The sequence below is a fragment of the Pagrus major genome, chromosome 1 (genome assembly GCF_040436345.1).
Source record: "Pagrus major chromosome 1, Pma_NU_1.0".
NCBI classification, from domain to species: domain Eukaryota; kingdom Metazoa; phylum Chordata; class Actinopteri; order Spariformes; family Sparidae; genus Pagrus; species Pagrus major.
In genome coordinates this window covers 22,559,687-22,583,199 of record NC_133215.1, presented here as the reverse complement: position 1 = coordinate 22,583,199, position 23,513 = coordinate 22,559,687, and the positions used below count along the sequence as shown (strand labels likewise).

At 43.2% G+C, this 23,513-nt stretch overlaps 1 protein-coding gene across 1 annotated transcript; it reads left to right on the top strand.

Moving 5' to 3' along the window:
- Positions 1-1,283: 1,283 nt before the first annotated feature.
- LOC140999255 (uncharacterized) lies at positions 1,284-22,777 on the top strand. Its single transcript, XM_073469579.1, has 17 exons — positions 1,284-1,879; positions 2,783-2,917; positions 3,869-3,970; positions 4,780-4,890; positions 6,613-6,716; positions 7,850-8,429; positions 10,208-10,278; positions 10,666-10,795; positions 13,171-13,277; positions 13,447-13,557; positions 14,752-14,895; positions 15,297-15,347; positions 15,470-15,512; positions 15,699-17,387; positions 17,484-17,691; positions 19,201-19,269; positions 20,110-22,777. Exons 1-17 carry the CDS (start codon positions 1,577-1,579, stop codon positions 20,154-20,156), a joined length of 4,005 nt encoding a protein of 1,334 aa, XP_073325680.1. The 5' UTR covers positions 1,284-1,576; the 3' UTR covers positions 20,157-22,777.
- Positions 22,778-23,513: the final 736 nt, after the last annotated feature.

Here is a 23,513-nt window from a genome sequence, read left to right as displayed (position 1 = left end):
GCCAAGAAATCCTGAACTTTAGTCCCTAGTAACTTCAGAAACGCTGGATCCAACAATTCCCAATAATGCAACTTAATAGCATCTTTTCTTATTTCTGTTTAAGTGCCCTCAACTTTAAACCTGTAATGCTGGTTTTGCATCTAAATTGTGAATTCTCAAGGCCAGACTTAACTTGACGGAGCTCCTCCAGAGCCACAGAAGACATTATGCAACTGTTTTCACAGGCTGAGAGTACGTCCACATTAAGCCGGTTAAATTTGATTTGCAGCAAAACTACGAGGACAACAAAAAGGAAACCTATTATTTTCTAACTTCTGTAATCATGCATTTTGTGTGTTATAGTAAAGCATATAACACAGCTTTTGTCATTAATCCGTATTTACAATGATTTATTCAGACGATGTCCTGACCATAAAATAATGATTTGGAAAAAGAGATTTCACAGTTTTAGATGTTGGAGTGTTTCACTGTGGACACAGGTCCTTACAAAAATGCCTTGAAATGCTAGTCGGGACACAATTATTTTCACATATTGGAAAGTAAAAAAAAGGCTTCATGTACATAAAATGTACCATTAATCACTATATGTAAAAATCTCAGCTGCAAATTTGGCAACTCAGCAGGGCTCCCCTTATTGCTCAGACGGGGGTAGGTTGGGGGTTGATAGGGGCCCCGACAGTAAGATTTTACCCAGAGGCTTTCTAACAGGTTAATCCAGCCATGGTTTCTACCAAAAAAGTACAGAAAATATGTGTGTCAATGCAAAACTTAGATGTATTCACAGAGGTTATTGTGATCAGGAGCATTTCCGCTCTTAACTGTATATCAACAGGTGGTCTTAGTGCCTGTAACTAACTCAGCTGTGTTGGGGTGGTTAACCGAGACAGCCAATCATCTGTCTTGTTTTCTTCCGTTTAGGATTTTATGTTTGTGTGCTCAGTGCCATTGTAGAAAAATGCACAATTCAGCATTTTCCTGAATAGACAGGAAGAAAAGGCTTGAAATGAGAGCTGCCTGTTCTATACAGCGAGATGAAGCTGTTATCTATTATGTGGATACACACAACATGTGGTGTGTGTGTGTGTGTGTGCCACGGCCTGTCCTTCACTCAGACACTTTATAAAGGTCATTATAGTACTGATAGTGTTGTTATTATCGCCTGTTGTGACAGAGGCGGGTTTAGGATCGGGGCACGCGGTGATTGGACGTGATGACCCCCCCTTTGTCACGGTGCTTCCGTTCTGTGCGTACGCGCATGCGCAGCGACCCCTCTCTTCTGATATTTTATTTACTCCCGAAACCCAAGATGGCTCCTGTGAATGTCTCGGTCCCATAGCAAATTGAGGATGCAAGTAGCTGCCGAAAAAACAACTTTTCCCCGACCGTCGCATCCCCTGGAGTTCAATTCGTATGGTGCGGAGGAGGCCCTGACATCCGTCTAGGCACCGAGCAGCCGTCGGAGCTCCGCGAAACCTTCTTCAAGCCACCAATTTGGAGTAGTTTCGCGAAGTAGCTCTTCTCCTCGCTGTCGCTGTCTGTCCGGAGCGAGGTTCAGACAGGCAGGCAGCTCATCCAAATGGCCGAACCGAGAAAAGTGCAATTTGTCACCCTCTCGGCCTTCGCAGCTGGAGCAGCCGCGGAGTCTAGGAAACGCCGGCTGGAGGATGAGGCCGATTTCAACTTCGGTAGAGCCGGGGAGGTCGAGGCAGCGACCGGGGCAGGGGGTGCTGCCAGCAGCGAGCCTCTCGACAAAACCGGCGACAGGGAAAAGGCTGGAGCCGAGAAGAGGGCGACGGTGCGGCTCAACCTGTCCCTCTCCGAGCCTGACGACCGCTCCTCGGTCGAGTTTAATTACGGCGAACTCGTCCAAAACCTCCAGGTAGGACCCCCCAGTTTAACTAACACCACCAGGCCGAGTGGGACTGGAGCGGGAGTTCATTTTATCGCTCTTGGAAGTGTTTGTGAGGACTTGTCTTTGCTAAGTGAATCGGGGCGGGGGGGTGAGTGCACCTTGTCCTTCCGCTGGACTAGCGTGGTTGAAACTGACCATTAGTGCGACTCAACACAAAAGACAGCAGCGGTGTTTGTGGCCACGCAGCCCCGGTCCGTCCACTCTGCGTGTTTTACAACTTCAGCTGCGCTCTGTAACAAGATCGTAGCTTTTTTTTTTTCCTTTTTTTTTTTAACGAGGGACCTCGTCTTTCTGCACATGTAGAGATGAGGCTTATCTTGCGCTGCTACCTGTGTCCTGTTCACTCAGACTTGCCCAGCAACAGCCCAGTCACACAGCCATTACAGCACTTGGAAATGCCACATGCAGTTTGGCCCTCTGGCTGCGGGTGATAGATAGATGAGAGAGCATTGCTGATGGAAGTACCAGGATGTAGCATGGGAGCGAGGCAAATGTCAGAGCTGAGGGATCAAACACACACAGGCTCATTTTCATTCAACACACTTTTTTGTTTTACTGGTGATTTACGTGAGTGGCGGGGGTAAAAGTTTTCAAACCTCAAGATAATTAAATATTTCTTATTTGGATCTAAATGTGTTCATGCCAGCATCATGTTGTTGTTGTTTTTTTGCATGTTGTGTATTTTTTTGGAGTATTTTTTTTATAAATAATAAACTTTTGTGATTGATATGTCAATATTTAACTTTTTTAGTTTTTTCTTTCTCAACAGTGAGTCAGTACAAGATAGCAGACTGAAATAGCCCTAATTCTGACATCAGATCGTCCCTGTTCATAATCTTTAATATTACATTTTTCCCTATTTGCTTCCAGTCAAAGAATAAACCTCCAAGTGTGACTCCAGCCCCCAATCCCCCCAATCCCCCCAATCCCGCCAACCCCTTCAACGATGACGAGAGAGAGCGGCTCCAGGTCGAGGCCCTGGCAAAAAAGTTTGAAAATAAATATGTGAGTATTTATTTATTTATTTGTTGAATTTTTAATTATTTTCATTTGAAGTGCTTCTATTCTGATTATTTTACAATTATAGCCTGACTGACGCTGGATTTTTGAAGCCGATACCAGTATTGATATTTTGGAGTTAGTAGAATATAAACTTTTCAGTGTTTTCTCTGTTTCTAAGAGATTTCTGATTTCTTGTTACATTTTGACCACCATATACATCAATCTGCAATGAAATATAGGATGGTGTGTTAATTAATATTAGTAAAACTACTGGGTTTGTTTGAGTTAGTTAACTTGTTTAAGTCACATAAATTTAATTTATTTAGTCTAAAGTCTTAAATTTGCCTGTGAGACTTTTACAGTTTGTACAGCAGGTGACTCCCTCAACTTCAGTTCAGTTAAAGACAACTGAACTCCTGAACTAGGAAAAAGAGGAAAAACCTTGGGAGTAACTGAGTAGATTATACATGTAGTATGAGATATTTTAAGTCACTTATTGATGGTTTCTTTCACTCACTTGATATTGGATTTTTGAGGCTTATATTGTTGAATGAGAAATTGTATTATTTGTTTGTCTTTTAAGGAAACATGACCGGGATAGGTAGTGAGGACATTTTACATCTAAAAAATAAACTAGTCAGTGCTCTCTGGTGGACAAACCTTTTAATGGAAAGAAATGTGTGTGTGTCACCACAAACATTTCCGTAGTGCAGTTTCTTTCCACTTATCAGCCAGAAACAACACATCTGTGAGATGCCGATGTTGACAGACATATCAGCACAGTCCATTTATCAGTCAGGCTCTAGTTGTCTATCAGCAACATGAAGAAAATGAGGACATTTTGTCAGTCCTCACTCTGAAAGGGGCCATTTTAGGATCACAAAAAAAAATGTGAGGACTCTTAATGTGAATCACAACCTAAACTGTTTTCTCTCTTTTTCTTTTTTTTTTCAGGGTAACACTGGGAAGAAGAAGAGGAAGGACCGAATGCAAGATTTGATCGATATAGGTTTTGGCTACGACGAGACGGACCCCTTTATTGACAACTCAGAAGCTGTGAGTACCCCTCGCTTTATTAATGAGGACGTGATTTTTCACTGATGTGTCTGTTTTCCAGGATGTCACTTTCATTTAGTCAGATGTCTCTCTTCAGTCTTTAGAATAACGTTGCACAGCGATCTCTTTTCTTCTTAAGTATTCTTGCGATTAATTTGCCGTCCTCGTCACATTCTTGAACTGCTGCTCTCTTGTCGTGTCGAGGTAGACGTTATTCCTGTGTGGTTAAATATTTATTTCCTGGCTCGATGTTTCAATACAGTACATTCAGTGGTGCTTCTAAAGATAGACGCTTGTCCCTTCTACTATGCTGTAAAATCATCCTCATGACTCATGAATATGTATGTGCTCCTTGTGTCCACACAGGGATGTGTCATTGTTTTTGTTTGACAGTGTTTGTTGCTCAGTATTCAGAGCGTCTCACTCTGTCTGACTGTAACAGCTGATAATTATTATTAATTGTTGTGTTGTTTTGATAGCTGTCCTAGCTGCACTCACACATTTGCAGCGCCCCTTGACCCCTTCTTTTCTGTTTTGAAATGCTCTGAGATGGAAAAATGTTTCATCTGTGGCCTGGAGGTGGAGGGACTGTGATTCTTTTTAGTGATTTATTTATTTTGGCGCACAACAAGTCATCCATTTTCACTGACCGACCGAAGAGCACCGACTTCTTTTGGAAATGTTACCAAAAAAACATTATAAGTCAGTCAATATGTTTGGACATCCGCTTTTTGTTATGTAAGAGGATTTATTGTTTTCCAAATTCCTGTGATCTTACAAAACAAACTGTCTTCTATTATTTCTCTCAGTATGATGAGCTGGTGCCTGCGTCTTTGACCACAAAGCTGGGGGGATTTTACATCAACACAGGCACGCTGCAGTTCAGAGCAGCCTCTGAATCGGAGGGGGAGGGAGACAAGGTAAGGCCACCTCAACATATACGTAACTGAACTTAAAGAATGTATTTATTCTTTTTGCTTTCTTTTCTTTTTTTTATTTTCTCAACTCATATTATCAACATTGGGAAATTAATGTTTTGTTATTTAAATTTGGGTTGTTTATCTGACATTTAGAGAAAGTCCATGAAATGACATACAAGTCTGATGACTTATTTCAGTTCTTATTCTTGATGTAAAACTAGCAAAGACGCAGGATTCCAGGTGACCTGGCAACATCCTATTACTAACAAGCCAACACAATAAATATGTTTAGAAATACCATTAGAATCACGAAGTCAAAACTTTTTGGTTTACCAAACGCTCTGGAGGTATAAGCTTATTATTTTGATATTCTAATGGTGACCTGTTCCAATTATTTGAAGCACATTACCTAAATGATCAAGTGTCCATGTTGGAAATATGTTAAGAGATACATTTTCAGCCACGCTAGTTGCATGAGTCTTCTGCGGCAATGTCTGTCGGTTGGTCGGTGGGTCCCCCACTTCGGCCAACAACTTTTGGACGGATCGGCACGCAATTTTGTAAATGTTCACTAGTTTCCTAGGGAAGTAACTGGGGAGACTATGGACATTATGGGTGATACTTTCGGTGCTCGTCGCAACTAACGTAAATAATAAAGTATCATTATAATTGACCACGGCAGCACTTTAAAGGCTGTAGAAGCGTTAGCTACGTGGGCTAAGCAATAATAATGATGTTAGCAGTATTCACACAATAAAGTATCTAACCTAGATCTTCATGAATGAATGATATGCCGCACCAACCAATGGAATATGCCGGTTTCGATTCAGTGACTGGACACGCCAAAGTAACGCCCATAATTCATGAAAGAAGGTGGATATTCATGTTCCTCAGAGGATAAATCCCAATGACTTCGGTAATCCCCTGACTTTTCCTGCCTATGCTTTTAGCATGCTAACATGCTAAACTAAAATGTTGATATGGTAAACATAATACCCGCTAAACTTCAGCTTTATAGCATTGTGGCTGAGAGCATGTGAGTACTGACGTTAGAATTTAGTTCCAAACACAGCTGTGCCAAAGGGCCCCTCACAGGGCTGATGGCACGTCCGTCTTATTTTAAAATGCATTACCCAAATAAAATAAAAATTCTTCCCTGTGCCAAATTCCACGAGTCAAATCAACACCTTTGACCCTGTGGACAAATAGTGGTCTAGGAAAGTGTACTGTGTCATAGAAATTACATGGTTTGATGGCTAACTTTGAGAAGTGTGAGCTTCACTGCCAAACCGTGCTTTATTCCACAGTAAATAAAACATGGTTTGCTGGAGAGGAGTTGTGTGACGCATTCTCATTTAGATAATGTGGTTACTAACATTTTGCGTGACACATGGTTATTGCACCGTGTGACACAGCAGGATGTCAACAGTCCTGACAAAGGAGTATGAATGTCCTCCCAACAGGAGCTTGATTTTCACTGGTTTCACTGAGACGTGATGTAGACGTTATCTTTCAGCACATCAGGAGAAATCTCTGAAGGACACACTTAGTCACACACACACACACACACACACACACACACACACACACACACACACACACACACACACACACACACACACACACTCTGCGTGTGTTCCTCAGACAGAATTGATCGTTTGCCACTGTGCACTGTCGTCATCTGCTCATTTGAGTTAAGGAGTGTATGTGCTCTTGTTTCAGACGCCGAATGACAACAAGGAGCAGGTGATTAAGAAGAGGAAAAAGAAGGACATGAACAATCTGGAGGAGAAGAACCCAAAAAAGAACAGAGTACCGAAACAAGGGTGAGTATCGCTGCAGTGTAATATAATGTCTGTGTTTATTTCCTCCTGAAACCTAAGCTTTTAAAAAAGCACTTGATCAAAAGAATCATTACTGTTAAGATGTCAAAAAAATGTCAGTTTAAAATGTCAAAAACACACAGACGGACACCGTTATGTAAATGGACAAGTTCTCCGCCTGTGTGTGATAAGTTGACCTTTCGGACACCCATGGATCTGTTGTCCTCTATGAATATGTGATGACGCATTTGTCAACTCCTGACCGCGCTAATAATCCCCCACCACCCTGTGTGTGACATTATACACTCCTGTGCTTTTGTGCGGATCCTCTCATACATCTATCATGAGGCGCGGATGCTGACTGTGACTTGCTCTTAGCTGCTGTGACAAGCCAGCCACCTTCCAGAAAACGCTCCATTATCTACGCTCAGATTGGCCCAATACTCACACTGCTATTTGGAAGGCAACTTCCAAAAATAGCTGCAGCTATTGCCATTGTGCCATTATGAAACAGATGCTGTTATATATGGGCATGTGTGTGTCAGATCCTTCAGAGCAGACTGCAGGTTAATGCCTCAGAATCCCTGCAGTTCCTCACTCATCCCACGTCTCAGAGTCGTCTTTGTCAGCCTGTATCGATGCCTCAGTTTACCGTGAAAATTTGTTTCATGGGTCGCATTTAGTTTTCATGTTGCGCTTATTACCTCCACCTACTCACTTTTCTGTCCCTCTGAAATTGTCTTTGTTTATTGTGATGCTTGTTTTTGGTCATTTTTGCCAGTAGAAGAAACAGTCGATTTTTTTCAACCACTGAGAGTTACCCACTTCTGATGGGTGACATCAATAAGATACTTGGTAGTTTTGCAATTATTTTTATTTATTTAATTTTTTTTAGTTCATAACTTCTAGTTTATGCACACCTGTGGGTAAGAAAGGCTAAGATCTTCTTGTTGTTCATCTAATTCTTCTTTTTTTTCTCTTTCTCTTTTTATTTTTCTCCTCCTTCTCCTCTGTCTTTATTGGTGGATCACAAACCAAATTCAAAGGTGCATACCACCACCTACTGTGTCAGAGTGTGTAGATGTATTGTCAGCATTTTGCTACAAACAAGTCATTGCTATGTTTCCCTCCAACAGAGTGACGGCTCTCAACCTCCACCGGCCAGAGAAGAAGAAGAGGAAGAAGCTGATGAAGGACTCGCTGTACCTGGCGGCTATGCTCCGCCGCTTCACCCGGGAGAAGGAGGAGATGAAGAAGCGGAATCCGAATATGGCTCACCCCAGCCTGGCAGGAGCTGTGGCGAACAAGCCCCACTCCGCCAACTCAACAAACCACGTGTTAGCCTCCAACTCCACCCACCCGCAGGGCAACACAGCCAGCAACGACCTCTCGCTGGCTGACCTCACCTCGGACCCTGCCGTGATGTCACTGCTGGGCTCGGCCAATGAGAAGGAGCTGCAGGATCTCCTAGGCGACCTGGACTTCAGCTTGTTGGACACTGACCAGCAGCACGCCATGGCGGCGGCCAGGGAGAACGGCATCCTGGGAGTCGGTGTTCCGGCTCATAAAGCAGCGGCGGCAGCAGCAGCAGCAGGAGGAGGAGGTGGTGGCGGCCAGGGGCGAGGTCTGGGGTCTTCCAGTGGACTGTTTTCTCCGCCCCCGTTGCCTGATGGACTGCCTGCTCCTCTTATCAAACGCATCGAGGACCTGCGGGCGGTGAGTCAGCTGTCGCCAGTCTGTGGGTGGATGCAATTACCTGCGAAGCCTCTTTACTGTAGTTAAACACAAATGCCAATCCGGCTCAGGAAGTGGCAGGAAGTGTTTGTTGTTTTTATTTAGTGCAACAACAACAACAATAGTCTCTTCTAAAGGATTGGAGAAACACGGCTTCAGGCTGAACCCTGAGGGGACCTTATATAACTAAAACAGCAGGGTTGGCGTCGCAGCCTTATTTTTTTGTTGCTCTTGTATCTCGGAGCCACAGAGTCAATTTGAAGCAAAGGAATGTTTTTCTAGATGTGGGTAAAAATGTAAAGCGAGGCAGAGAGAGGGATGATGCAAGTGATGGATATAGAGGTGAAGAAGAGAAGAGTGAGGAGGAGGGAGGCAGATAAATAAATAATGGAAATGTCAGATTGTTTTTGGTGCTTCTAAAGATAACGTATTATATAAGTAATATAAATATTTTCTTGAATTCATTAAAGGAAGTGTCACTTCGGTCTCTTGACCTTTTAGTTTGGTTCATTTGGTTTGAGCCAAGGACAAAACTGCACATTGTTACCTTTTAGTTCTGGTTCATTTCATGTTCAAAGTGACTTTTTACTAACAAAGTCGTACAGAGCAACAGTTGGTCCTAGTATTAAATAGTTTTTTGAAGGTCATCCAGCATTATTAGGGAAACCAAATTCAAATAACAGACAGCAGATCATGCAGCACCTCTCTGCCTGGTCTGTGTTTATTTTTCTCACCTGCTGGTCTCACAAGCTTGCAAATAAATTGTTATTTATGAACGCTATTAGTTGAGACTGTAGCTGGACCTTGTATTTCATAAAAGAGCAAAGCATTTCGTACCTTAATATCACAGGAGGATAGTTACTGTGTGTTTCTCTCACTTTTTATTGAAAAACTGACAAAATATGGAGCAGGACACGAACACAACGCATGCTGTTGTAACGCGTTTACGCACTTCAGAGCTGCAGCGCTTTGTCGATTAATCTATCGAAATTAACGGCCAACTATTTTGATAATCAATTAATTGTTGAAGTCATTATTCGAGAAAAAATGTCAAATATTTGCTGGTTCAAGTCTCTTCGATGTGAGAACTTGCTGCTTTTCTTTGTCAGTTATAACAGTAAATGAAGAGTCTTTGGGTTTGCGGCTGTTGGTTGGACGAAATAAGAAATTTGAAGATGAGGCTTCGGGCTCTGGGAAGTTGCGATGAGACATTTTGTTGACAATCAACCGATAAATCATAAAACCAAACGGCAAATTGGTTGATAACAAAAATTGTTTGTTCATTGCAACCCTAGATGACTTGCTGATGCACGTGTGTTGCCATCATGGTTACAGCATGATGTTGCATGAACATGTGGCTACACAGATTAGGAGATCCTTTACAGTGTTATTTAAAAGTAAAAGTAACAGTAGTTTTGACAGTAGTGACTTTTGAATTCATGCTAAAATCACATATCTACAGGCACAAAATCCTTTGGTAGAATTTCGTTGTTGGTGTTAAACCACAGTCCACCTGGAAGACCTGGTGTTTAGTGTGCACTGGAGTTTGATTGAGGGCATTCAGAAGCCAAACCCATTTAGTGTAAAAGAATCCATAGACACGTAAGGTTAAATTTAGACTCAGGTGAAGGTTAGTCCAGGAGAAATAAGGAAATGTGTTTCTGTCAGCTGAAGCCCTCAGAGGTTCAGCATCACAGATATATGTATATGTATTTGTACTGTATGGAGCTGGCATGCTGACTCAACCTTTTCTCCCTCAGGCCTCGCGGCAGTTTGATCAAGAAGGCAGGAAGAAATTTTTCACCCTGGACATGAATAACATTCTCCTGGAGTGAGTAGGACAGCTTTTAAATCACCGTCAGCCACATCCCCGCTCGCTCTCCTCCTCCTCTGCTCTCTTCCAGTCCTTCTCACTCATTTTCAGCAGATTTCCCTCGATACCTCTGCTGCTGTCTTCAAGTGTTTTCTTCTCTCTCTGTCTCTCATTGTCTGTGTTAATTAAATGCTTCTCATTTCCACACTTGAACTTTATCTTCCCCCACTCCTCTTATTCTGTTTAGCTAGTCTTTATTCTTCCACATCTATTACTTCAATCTCCCATCTCTCTCTTCTACCCCGCCATCTTTTTCTCCCTTTCTGATTCCACCTCCATACCTCTCCCTCCCCTTTTGTTGTTTGATCTCTTTGTGTTTCTCACACTTTTTCTTCCTCCTCTCAGTATCGAGCTGCAGGTCCAGGAGCAGCCTCCCGAGGTGCGTTCAGAAATCTACTCGCACATGGAGGCATTTGTGCCGTGCAACAAAGAAGCCCTCCTCAAACGCTTGAAAAAGCTCAGTCTCAACATCCAGGTGAGTGAGGCTTATCTGTGGAGGAAATGTTAAATCCATCTAGAATCTGATTTGAAAACATCGGTCCCACTGCGGCTTTTTTGGATCTTTATGGTCATTACAATGATTTTCTGTGAAATATGTCTCTCATTGACCGTCTGAAATTGCAATCGCAACAATGACTGAACCTCAGGGTGGTTTAGTGTGCTTCAGTTAACTAGATTGTATCAAGTGCGTCACACCACATCTGCAGGTGAAAGTGTTTATAGCTGCTATCGTAGAGAGGGGTGAGACGAGATAATTGTGCAATGGGGGATAACAGACAGTGTCTCACGGACGTCATTGCTTGACTTGAAAACAATGACAACAATTTAGATTTCTTTTTTTTCCTACTACTTCCTGTTTATTGCATCACGCCAGTCCCTTGTGGCTTCTTTGCCCTCGCGCACTCGTGCTCCTCGTTGACACCATAATACAATAGAAACCACTAAAAGTGATCACGGGTACAATAATCAAGGTTAAGGATCCCAGAGAGTTGAAGTCGGGCCCCTTGCAGTGGACCACCATGGGACCTTATATCAGATGAATATGTATAATAGTGAATGGCGTGGGACAAATACTATTTTGATCTGTGTTGAATTGTGCCATGAATTAGACAAACAAGGTTTTCAATCTTAAAGACAATTTTTCAACTTGAGAAACTTAATCAAGTTTCAGACTGTAAAAAAATCTGCAATTATAAAGACTGCACGTCCAACAGTCGCGTAAGTGAAGTCGTCTTGTTTAACCATCACCAAAACCCGAAACTAAACCATTGTAGAGTCGGTCCCGTATATTAGCAGCTCACAGAACTGACTAACTCTCCTTTCACACAACTGCAGCTGTCTGTATAGCTAGACTTGTTGTGATTTTCACCTTTTTTTCATACTTTTTCCCTGCCAAGGTGATGGCCTTGGTGATGTTGGTGACATACTATGAAGGAGATAATATAGTTCACTGAGCGTTTTTTATGTTATGATCTTTATTTTAAACTGTCTTTTAAATTGACAAACATCATGTGTGTAACTCATGGCACAGTTCAAATAGGATCACAATTGTACCTCTCCCCATTAGCTACTATACAGTTTTTTTCCTGAAATAAAGTCCCATGAGACACACCAGAATGGGCGGGAATTTGCTTCTCCATTCCTACACACATGTTCTTTAAATCATTTGCTTAAAGTTATGAAAAAGTCTGCTCAAAGCATTCATTTTGGGTCTTTTCATACATGATAACGTGTGGAAAGAAAATTAAAACAACGGAAATGCAATTTTTATATCTTAATTCATTTTTTTACTTCCTCGTGGTAACCTGTCTGCATCCAGCTGGTCACCTGAGGGAAGGCGCTGCGTGCACGTTGAAATCAAGACAGGAAAAGAGTTTTCTCTCAATGAAAAATGTTTCTCCTCGAAGCTTATGACAAACTGCCAAAAACGAGCCAGCAAGATGCAGCAGCGAAACCTGTTGTTCCTCAGGCTGCGACAGAAAACAAATGTGCGTGCAGAAGCACCTGTGGTTACAGCCCCTCTCGTCAAGTGGATTGATAATGTCGGCTGCCTAATGGCCTCTTGAGCAAGCGTAGGGTGAGTTGTACTGTATTTTGAACAGTCAATACAATTCAGTAAAAATTACTTTATATTAATGAAATATACAAATTTCAATGAGATGGTAATCTGCAGGAGAAATGAAGGAAAAATACTTGGTTGTTATAAACATCAGCTTGTAGTGGTCCATTTGAACGCGATAGATGCGATCACTGTTTAAAGGTATCCACTGTACCGTCGAGTTTTTCATAACAAATGTTTTCTTCATATTCTGTTTTCTGATTTGCATATTTCTGAGCACTCGAGCTGCTTCGTTCAGCCTCTGTTGTCTAACCCCAAAACTGATCCTCTTGTTCCTCCACATTATTTGTGCCTTCTCATACAGCTTTTAATCCGCAGCCATCTTCACTGCCTCAGTTGTTAATGTGGAGGCTGACTAGTGCAGCGAGGACTGCCAAAGAAAACGGGCTTCCAAACGTCATTTGTCATGGACCATTAAAGTAGCAATGTTGACAAAATACATCAACATAGCCCCCCACTTGCTACTTCTTGAATTTTCCTCTTGCTACCGCTGCTTGTTCTCTTTTTTTTCCCTCTCTCCTTTCTAACTTTTCTTTGTCCATTTCTTCCTTCCTTTCTCCTATCTTTTTCTTCTCTGTCACTGTTTCTGTGCTTCCGTTGTTTTCCACTCTCCGCACTCTGATTTCAATTTCCTCCCTCACAACAACTCTACTCCACCTTTCATTCTTGTTGTTCTCCCTACATCTGTCTTCCTCTGTCCTTAACACACCCACCTCTGTGTTCTCTCTCAGGACGATCGACTAAGGACGCCACTTTTGAAGTTGAAGCTGGCAGTGTGTAGTGTGATGCCAGAGCAGATAGCCAGATACAACATGGACTGCATGGCCAAGGTTGCAAAGTAAGTAAATCCTTCTTTTGTGTGCCAGAAGCTGATGTACTCAAACTAAAAACTGTTCCCTATTTCCAGGTCTGACTTTTATAGTTTGATGTTTGTGAATGTGTGCATGTTTATATGTCACTGACTGTGTGTGCGTGTGTGTGTGTGTGTGCGCGTGTGTGTCCTGCAGGCAGCAGTCAGAAGAGGGCGACAGGAACGGCTCAGAGGAAGAAGATGAGGAAAAGCCTGGGAAAAGGGTGATGGGCCCACGGAAGAAGTTTGTCTGGGATGACAAACTCAGGTAACAGCTGGCTGGATGACGCACTGTGTTTGTGATGTTTGACTTTGCATCCTGACTTGATGTCTAATCTAGTAAACAGAGCTTACACAGGCTTTAAAGATTGTTTAGAGTTGCTGTGATGGAGAAAAATGAGGCGATCAAGTCATGAATATTTCTCAGCTGCTTGAAACTTTAAGCATAAAAATCGGTCCTGTGTGATTTTTGGCAAAAATTTGCAATCTTTTTATAAGAGGACTCCATTAATTTAACACTCAACAATGAACATTTAAAAAATGTGTTAAAAATGAATGCAGCAGAGCCAGAGATATCCTCTTTTTAAATCCTTTTAAATGCAACTCAACCCCCAACAGTTGGATGTGCTACTGTGCATTAATTTCATGAAGGAATAACTTGAAAATTCACGTTGCAGTCGGAATAACAGCTTGTAAAGTTGGAGAAAATTATGGCACCTGTAATATGGATTTAGGTTGTAACCGTTAGTTGCTGTCCACATAGAGTGACCTGGATTAGTAATCAAATACAAAACCAATACATTTTGGTGACCATGTCGCTCCCACATATCAACTTGAAGCACATGAACGCAGTGAAGTTGTGAGAACGACTTCCCAGCTCAGGGAGTGGTACCATCCAAGGAGCATGTGAATGCAGCATTACGCTAGCATTGGCTGATGTAGCCTCGAGTTGCTCGCCTCCAGCAGAGATGAGGAGCAAGCTACAGAGTTCTGGTATTCTCATGTCTTTCTCATCTCTCTTATATTTAAACTTGTAGTCTTCAGACCCAACCTACTCAAGTGACATCACTTGAGGTAATTCATCAGATTTCACACAGCTCCGTCTGGAGCCATAAAAGTGTTTTATACACCCCTTTCACATGCGCAGAAGTACTCAACAAAACCTGTAAACACACTTTGAAGCTCTGAGAGAGAATTTTACACCTACATGAATGTGGAAACCCCGAGTAAAGAATTAGTTTCCCAATGAAATGAGAAAAACCTTGTGACCGACTCGCAGCATCTTTTCAATCATAATTTATTCTCCTAACAGCTTCTACATTTTTATTTTCCACAGTCATTATTACCTCTGACTCGCTGAAGAATAACAGTCTCCTCGGTCATTATGTGCCAATACCTGCAGCTGAATTTAGATTTTAATATTGGATGATTTGTGCTGAGTTGGATATTTGTGTTTGTGCAGGAACCTGCTGTGCAGCCTCGTGCGAGTGAAGCTGAGCTGCTACGAGATGGAGAACCAGTGCTCTCTGTCTGTGGAGGACTACCTCAAGGCCTTCTTAGAGAACGAGGTCAAACCACTATGGCCCAAGGGCTGGATGCAGGCCAGGTCTGTCTGTGTCTGTGTGTGTGTGTGTGTGTGTGTGTGTGTGTGTATGTGTCTTTGTGTTTCTCTGTGTGTTTTTGCTCTTGTGAAATGTAGCCTTTATGTATAGCAGCCCTTTTTACAAATTCCCTCATGGTGATGACACAATTACTGAAAATCCTTCAGGGTGAGAACAATGGAGTTGACCTTAAAACTAGAACTGGGTTAGAAACAATAAAGGTGTGTGTGACAAGCCTTTTGTGTCAGGCAGGTTCTAACTGAACAATCTTTACCTCTATGACATCACCGTCACGATGACTGGTACCTCTGTTTAAATTTCTCAAGTAATTTCTTTAAGTCACCAGACACTAATTCATCCGGCCGCTCTTGTCCTCTGTCATTAACACTGTGTTTCCTCTGCTCAGGATTTTGTTGAAGGAGAGTATTTCTGTTCACGGTCACCTCACTGGAAACCTGTAAGTATTTACTTTATCTCATGTTTCCTCAGTAACTACGCGTGGATTTATTGGAGACTGGGCTTTGAATGTAAAAATGTAAATAGAAAAGGCTGAATATTTGCTGCCGTGTTTCCAAACAGAGTCAAGAGGAGAATGGTGCCTGGGCCCAAGGCCAAAGCCAAGGTGAGGATGGCTCAGATCTTCATAGTTACTAAAAATAACTTTTTTTGGTTTTACAGTGCAGTTGCAAGTGTTTGAATTTCAGTTGAAGTGAAGTGGAAGTTAAATGTGAGCCTGGTTCTCTCTGCCTCTGCGAGTGTACAGTTGTCTCAGGTTGCTGACATTGACCATGTGTCCTCTGTTTTTTAGGAGGGTCTTTGGATCCACAAACCACCTCTCACTATGACCTCCACCCCTTCTCTGTCCACCTCAACTTCCGTTCTGACCTCCAACCGCCTGCCCATCTCCTCCTCGCCCTCGGAGCCCATCTGTCTGTCCGACTCCCTGGACGAGGATCTGACTGCTCCCTCTCTGGACTCCATCTCCCACGCTCTGGCCCTCCTCAGCAATGCATCTAAGGGCCTGGGCCCCTCAGACAGCCCCTTGTCGCCTCCTCCCCTGCAAATGCCCACTTCCTCTCCTCCCCCCGTCGCCCCTCACTACCCCTCAGCCTCTCAGCTCTCTGCCTCAGTCGCATCCACGACGCAGCAACATTCCCTGTCTAAGGTGGAGACCGCTGGGAACTTGACAACGACAACGCTACCGACCTCCTCTCCTACCTCCTCTTCCTCGTCTCTCAGTGTCGCCTCCATGGCTCGTGTGCAGGCGGCAGGCCTGTCGCTGGCCTCCAGGACTGCAAATGGTCCCTACGGCTCAATCAAAGGATCCGGCACCATGGGACAAACCCAGACTCAGAGACTTGTTACTATGGCATCACCCAATCACAGGCCAACCTCGGTGATTGGCTCGGTGATTGGCGGGAGTGGCAAGATGCATCCTCACCCCTCCCCTTCGCCTCCAAAGCAGCGGCCTCCTCCCACGGCTTCCCCTCTTCTGCCCCCCCATCAGAAGGGCTTTGTTAGTCCGGCGGGGTTGCTGGGAACTATGGGGGCCCCTCAAGGACTGGTCAAGAGCAGTGCCAAAGTCAGCGGAAACGAGAACACCGTGAGCAGCAGCGCTCCACCTTCTTCCTCGCCCTCCTCACAGTCCCGCTCCATCTCCACCACCCACTCTGTCCTGCAGTCTTTCTGCTCTCCCTCCCCGGCGGCCTCGTCGCCGTCCCCCACCTCCCATACCTCGCACTCCTCTCAAAGTAAATCGCACACACACCACCACCACCAGCCCAACTTCATCACACCCATGCAGGCCACCCTCACCAAGTCCTCCCACAGCAGCAACTCCTCCCCCATCATCAAACTCACCCCTCGTCCTCCGGCGCCCACCCCACCCCCCTCCTCCTCCCCTTCCCCGTCATCCTCGCCCTCGCACCCACTCTCCCATCAGATGACCCCCAGCCAGCAGCACCAGTACTCCCCCAAAACCGCCAAAACTTTCCGACCCCCCTTCAGCATAGCGGGCGCTGGGCAGGTGAAGCAAACACAGGGCGCTGGGCAGGTGAAGCAGACGCAGGGTGGTGGGCTGCTGAAGCAGGCACAGGGTGGTGGGCTGCTGAAGCAGGCGCAAGGTGGTGGGCTGCTGAAGCAGGTGCAGGGTGGTGGGCTGCTGAAGCAGGTGCAGGGTTGTGGGCTGCTGAAGCAGACGCAGGGTGGTGGGCAGCTGAAGCAGACGCAGGGCGGCTGCAGCTTCGCAGGAAGCCAGAAAACTCAGTCCACCACTAGCAACAGTAGCATAATCAACAACTCCACCAACAATAAGGGGGTGGTATTAGCTGTCAGTCACCCAGACAAGACTCCCTCGTCTTCAGCAACTTCTGTCTCAGCCAATCACGGGCAGCGGCAGAGGATGGTGGGCGGGGCTAACCAGAGCTTAAAGGCAGGAAATGGTTGGGTGCCTTCAGGAACTCTGGCCACGTCGTCCACAACATCACACCTCTCACAGGTCAGTCTCTGGGAAACAAGAACAGCATGTTTTACATGGAGCTTGGACAATGGAGTCACTGTTCTGAGTACCTTTTTGTTTTCATTGTTTCTTCAGGTATCAACAGCAGGCACTTCCCTCCTGGGCAGCCCCTCCACTCTGCCTCTGGGCTTTGGCATGTTGGGAGGCCTGGTGCCCGTCTCGCTGCCCTTCCAGTTCCCCCCGTTGCTCAATTTCAGCCCTCCCGGAGCCCCAGGGGCTGCTGGCATGGGCTCAGCTCCCAGCTCCAACTCAGGATACCCTCTAGCACAGAGCGACCTAATGGGTGAGTGGGCACACAACCAAAGACAAAATAATTCAGGGGGAAACACTTGTGTTCGACCCTTTTACATAGCACTTACAGCAACATTAAGGAACAGAGAACAGACTTTTTTTTTTTTTTTTTAAAGTATAGTGTGGGTATCGTATTAGTATTTGGTATTTAGTATTAGCTATAGTTTTTTTTTACTGTCTATACATTCCATAAAAAGACCAAAACCAGCAAGTGTGTCAGTCCGTCTCTCAGTACTTCTGGAATATATAGTTACAATCTTTTTAAATAGTCTGAAGTAATGTCCTAAAACAGCCAGGCAATGTAGTTTTTAGCAAGTGTTACTCAAACAGGAGGGGGAGTGCATTTGTTGGGAACTATTTTAAGCTGTGGATTAAAACACTCAGTGCACAAGTGAGTTATTTCCAGCAGCAGGACAGTTTATGTGAGATCAGCTCTGAATAAACGACAGTGTCCACGATGGGAATAATATATATCAGGCTTTTTTATACACACAAAGTACTTCTTAGGAGGATGAGTTCATCATCTGTTCATCGGTGGCTTTGGTCTTTTGATGAGATTTGACATACCATCCTTGTTAACTGTTTTTTTTATTTCATTTAATGACCTTTTTGTCATTTTAAAAAGAACTTATGTAAATTTTATAGAATTTACATTTGTACTGTTTTAGTTCTGTGATTTGTCTCATTAATTTACTTGTTTAATCATTGATTATACTGGTTAAAATATACTTGTGAGGGTGAGCCTGAAAAAGTTATGATTTTAACATCAACCTTGCGATTTGATATTACAACAATCTGTAAAAAAGTTTACTGAATATTAAGAAGCAACCCATCAATTCTGTGAAGACAACTGTAGCCTGCAGATTTGCAATGCTGGAGCACAGCTGGTCTTACTAAAAGTCTAAAATTTTTTATAAATTAAATGATGAAATGAAATGGTTTGGGGGAAAAAGCCTTAGCTTGAATTCAATTAATATAAAATGCTATTTAAATCCAATCGCAACATTTGTCAGATTCATAAGCTACGATGAGATCAATAGGAAAAGTTAAATGCCATTCTTAAATAACCCAACACCAGTTCGATCAATGTGCTCATGATTTTGTAATATTAATACAAATAGAGATATCTCTTTTGTGCAAATGAACACTTCAAATTGTTTGAATGTGAAGCCAATTTACTCGGCGAGTGTGCGCTGCTCCTGAAGTCTACCAGCAGTACCGCCATTGTGTCTGCTGTTCTCCACATCTCTCGTCGTGACCCTCTCACCCCATGTTTTATTATTTCTTTTTATGAACCACCGTCTCCCTCCTTTGTCCTCTCCATCTTTTGTGACGGTCTCTGTCATCTCCACCTGTTGTACTCACTGCCACTTCACTTTGATCCTGTCCTCTCTTTTGTTACTGGTCTCCCATTTTAACATCCCCCCCACATCTAACTGCATCATCTTTTCCATATAAGCCTTTTTTTGTTGTTGCTCATCTTGCCTCCATCTCTCCTCAGATCTGTATAAGAGTCTCCAGTCAGGGTCGCAGGCCGCCCTACCTCCTCACTTGCAGCTTGCTTTCTCAGGTAATCTGCATTCCTCCTCCTCTCTCTCTCTCTCCCTCTCTCTCTCCCTCTCTCTCTCCCTCCCTCTCTCCCTCTCTCTCTCCCTCCCTCTCTCCCTCTCTCTCTCCCTCCTCTCTCCCTCTCTCTCCATCTGTCTGTGTCAAATCGACCTGTCGTCCTCTGCTCAGCTGCGGTGTTGTTTGCTCTGTAACTTTCTGCTTGCTTCAGTATATTTGCTGTTTGGCATGCCTCTGGTTTGACCTCTGTAGTTGTAGCGCAGAAGACGCATGTGTTAAAGCTACTGAAGTTGTTTTTTTTTTCATTAGTTTGCAGGATAGATGGTGAGGATTCACTTGTGCAGATGGTTCTTTGATATGAGAGCAGCAGTCTAATTAGCACATGAAACTGCAGTGTGTGATTTGAGTGTCTAAATTATGAAAAATGAAAAATATTTGACAGCTGATATCTGGGGAAATGAGGGTTGAACATCTGTCAAACATAAATCTAAGTAGCTTCGTGAACTCACAGCCCAGCCTCACCTGAAGTATTCATGGCACTCAGGTCAAAGAACCATCTGAACGTCTAAACCGAGAGAGACAAACACAGCTCATGTTTGATAGTGTTTCCAGTGTCCTGTGAAACTTCTGTTGCACCAGGGATGAATATTATAATTATATCTAAATATTTTCATCTTCTGTTTATATAAAAGCCTTTCATTGACACTGGACACATTCAGATGTTAGATAATGACGGCCATCTTTACTCCACAAAGAGTGTCGGAGGTTGAAACGGGTGAACGGGTGCAACGGGCTGCTGGTTGTCTGAGAGTTGTTAAAAATGTCTCTCCTCCTCTCCACTCAGATGCGAACCAAAGCCAGGGTGGAGACATGAAGAGGAAAACACACTGACCAATAACAGCGAGGTGACATCACAGCCTCCTGGACACATCCACCAATAGGAATCTTCACTTTGATTGACTGACAGAGTGATGTGGTATGAGGGGGCGGGGCTCCACTGCCTCTTTTAAAAAAAACGGACCTAAAGGAGAATCAGTTCAATCCTCGCTACAAGTGGCAATGATGAATTAATTTAACTGTATTTTCTAATGAACCGGGTATGAGAGCAAGACGGAGTGAATGATGAGAAAACTTATTTTTTGTTCTGCTTCTTTTTATTTTTGTCAACATGTTTACATATGACCGACCTTGATCACTGTGGAATGAGTGTGAGCGAGGTGGTGGTACAGATGAGAGTAGTGGTACGCTACGTAATATAATTTGTATTTAAGCTCATGTGGAATAACAGGACTCTTGTTTCTTGCAGTACAAAAAGGAAAAAGAAAAAAAAAAAAGAAAAACAGACTGAGTAATGAATTTTTATTTTTCTGTCTTTTGTCTCAGATGTGGGAATCGTCGTGTCCGTAGAAATTTTATTGTTGGTCACCTCTGCTCCCACAAATGACTGTTAAGTAGTAGCTTAAATTAATATTGATAAATTATTTGTATTTTACACAGGGACAAAAACACATTATGATGTGTGTGTGCGTGAGAGAGAGAGAGAGAGAGAGAGCGCGGTGAGGTTGATTTGAATGTGTGTATGTACATAAAAGAAACACAATATACTGTTAATTTCCAGATTCTTCTGTATGAATGGATAAGGACGTGGATCCCCTTTTCACAATAATGAGCGAGTGTAAGTGTGATGCCCCTCTCTTGCTCAGTGTGTTCTTGGTGCTGTTTAATCACACTGGACCTTTCTCTGGAAAAAAGACTTGAATTGAAAAAGTTTCGGGCTCCTCTTCAGGAGAGAGGAGCCGCCTGTGAGAGAGGGGAGAAACGTCAAGATTGTAGCCTACTTGAATTGTGTTTTTTTTTGTTTTTTTTTATTTGTGAGTTAAGATTTTATTTACTTTATCTGCTTATTGACTCAAACCAACTTAATATAACACAACGCCTTAGTTTATATTGAAAAAGTATGAAAAAGATCTATGCAGGACTGTAAAACGCTCAATGCAAAAGTGCAAGTCGTCGCTTGGCTATCAACCTCTACTCAACTTGTCAGTGCATTTCTGGAGTTGTGAATGTTTGTAGATGATGTTATTCTGTCACATGAGACTCCTTTTCTTTCTGCTGTGTGTTCAGACAGAACGCAAAGCGAATTTTTAGAAGTCTATGAAGTTGGTGGAAAGACGATTAGACGCAAGTTTGCGCAAGGGTGGGTGCAAGATGAGCGTGATTACGAGCAGCAGAGTGAACAAAAAAAACCTTTGCACTCCGATGTCAGAGATATCGGCCAGTTCTGACACAGTCCCATATCTTCCACTCGAATCAAAGCCAATAACACCAATACAGTCAATTTAACCAATTCAAAGACTTATACACTGTTGTAACTGCTGTAATGAACTGCTTTTAATACATAACATGATGTAATAGGCGATTTTAAGCTGTTTTTCTGGTGGCTAAAGCCTCCGACGGAGCCCCTAAATTCCCCTAAAGGTCAAATTTAATTAATTTACAGAATAAAAAAAAACTAACAAGTTCCATAATTTGTGTGGACAACATTTAAGAAAAAAAAAAAACCCTCCCTACAGGACGTTAAGGGCTCTGTCCAATACAGTTGGATGTCGGGATAACCATCTAGGAATGATGCTTGTCAGACTAACGGCCGTTTTTTTCCGTCAGCTTGCCGAGGCAAAATTTGCATCAAAGTTAACCAAAGTCCAACTCGACACAAAGAGAAGATGCAAATTTGCTCCAGCCTTCTCTTATTTCTTGCATGTGTGACCATAGCCTTATGAATCCACTTCATAATCGTAATTAAAATCCTGAGGAGACAAAAAAGAAAAGTGACCTGTAGAAGGAGACCAGAAGGAAGTGCATAACATGAACAGTGTTTCTGGTGAGTTCAGAGGCTGAGCTGAGCACAAACACACAGAAACAGTCTTTATGTCCGTAGCTAGCTTGTTTACAACTAACATCTGTAGAGTCAATATATTGGCCTTTTGTGGCGAATAAACACAAACAGTCAAAATGACACGGGGCTAGAGTTCGCCCGGCCGTCTGTCTGAACACACCTGTAGAGAAACCTTCCCTCTGCTGAATACCTCCGTTAACAAAAACGTTCTTCCTGAGTCTCTGGCTGTCCTCCCCCGAACAGTTCCCAGCCCTCCTCCATGTGTGTCTGACTGACCGGCGGCACCGAGAACGGCGCCAAAGATTGATCTGTAGCTCCATGTTTTAGAAGGGGTGCTGCTGGTCACTGTGTGTGTGAGTGTGTGTATGTGAGTGTGTGACTATTCAGACATTTTCCCCCAAAATGTAAACCCATGAGTGTAAACGTGTGGTTGTTCAGGATGTCATTGTGAAGTCATGTGACTGGAGCAGTGGGTGACATCTTCTAAATTGTGCTTTCTTTGGGGGTGGGGGAGGATCAAAATGACATTTCGTGGTTAACTGGTTACTTAATTTGGTCTTTTGTAGGTTATTTTTTGTGTGTCAATTATGAAATTAAACAAAACAGGTGGTTTTCAGGACGACTCTTGTAGACTTTTTTTTTTTTTCCAAACAAACTTGTTTCTTCTTCCAACTTTAAGTGATGAACATTAAGTGATTGAGCAACATGTGCATTCTGTCAACACCAATGACCTCATAGCCCCCTGCTGACACTCGCATGCTTTTCATTTGTTAGCTGGACCTGATGAGGAAGGCCAAAAAAACAGCTGTGGATCAGACAACATTATACACATTTTTCTTTTTCTCAAAAAACAATGAAAGATGGTCACATCTTAAAATAGCTGGGCACTGTAGTTTTAGCTAATGTTAGTCAGTCTGGAGTAAATGGAGCGTTTGTTAGGGACTATTTTCGGAGTATTTTTTGGTCCCCTAGTGAGTATTTACTGCAGCACGATGGTGTGTGGGACTGACTGCAACGCCCATGTTTATGGTGATGAAACGTGTCTGAGTGCATCAGCGTGGCTCAGTTGTTTTTCATAGTTTTGACAGCAATACTGTATAATCAATTCATAGCTGCTTTTGGTCTTTTCACATTGAGATGCATTTGTTGAATATCAGTCACCCTTTAAGTCCAAGCTTTGAGTTTTGTACAGTCCTTTGGATTCAGAAAATGTGTCAAGAACATGAAACTAACAATTATTACTCTGCCAAGGAGGTTGTGTTCACCTGTGTCCATTTGTGTAATCCTGCTCACAAACCAACCAACCAACAAAAACTACTGAAAGATTTTCCACCAAACTTGGATGAAGGATG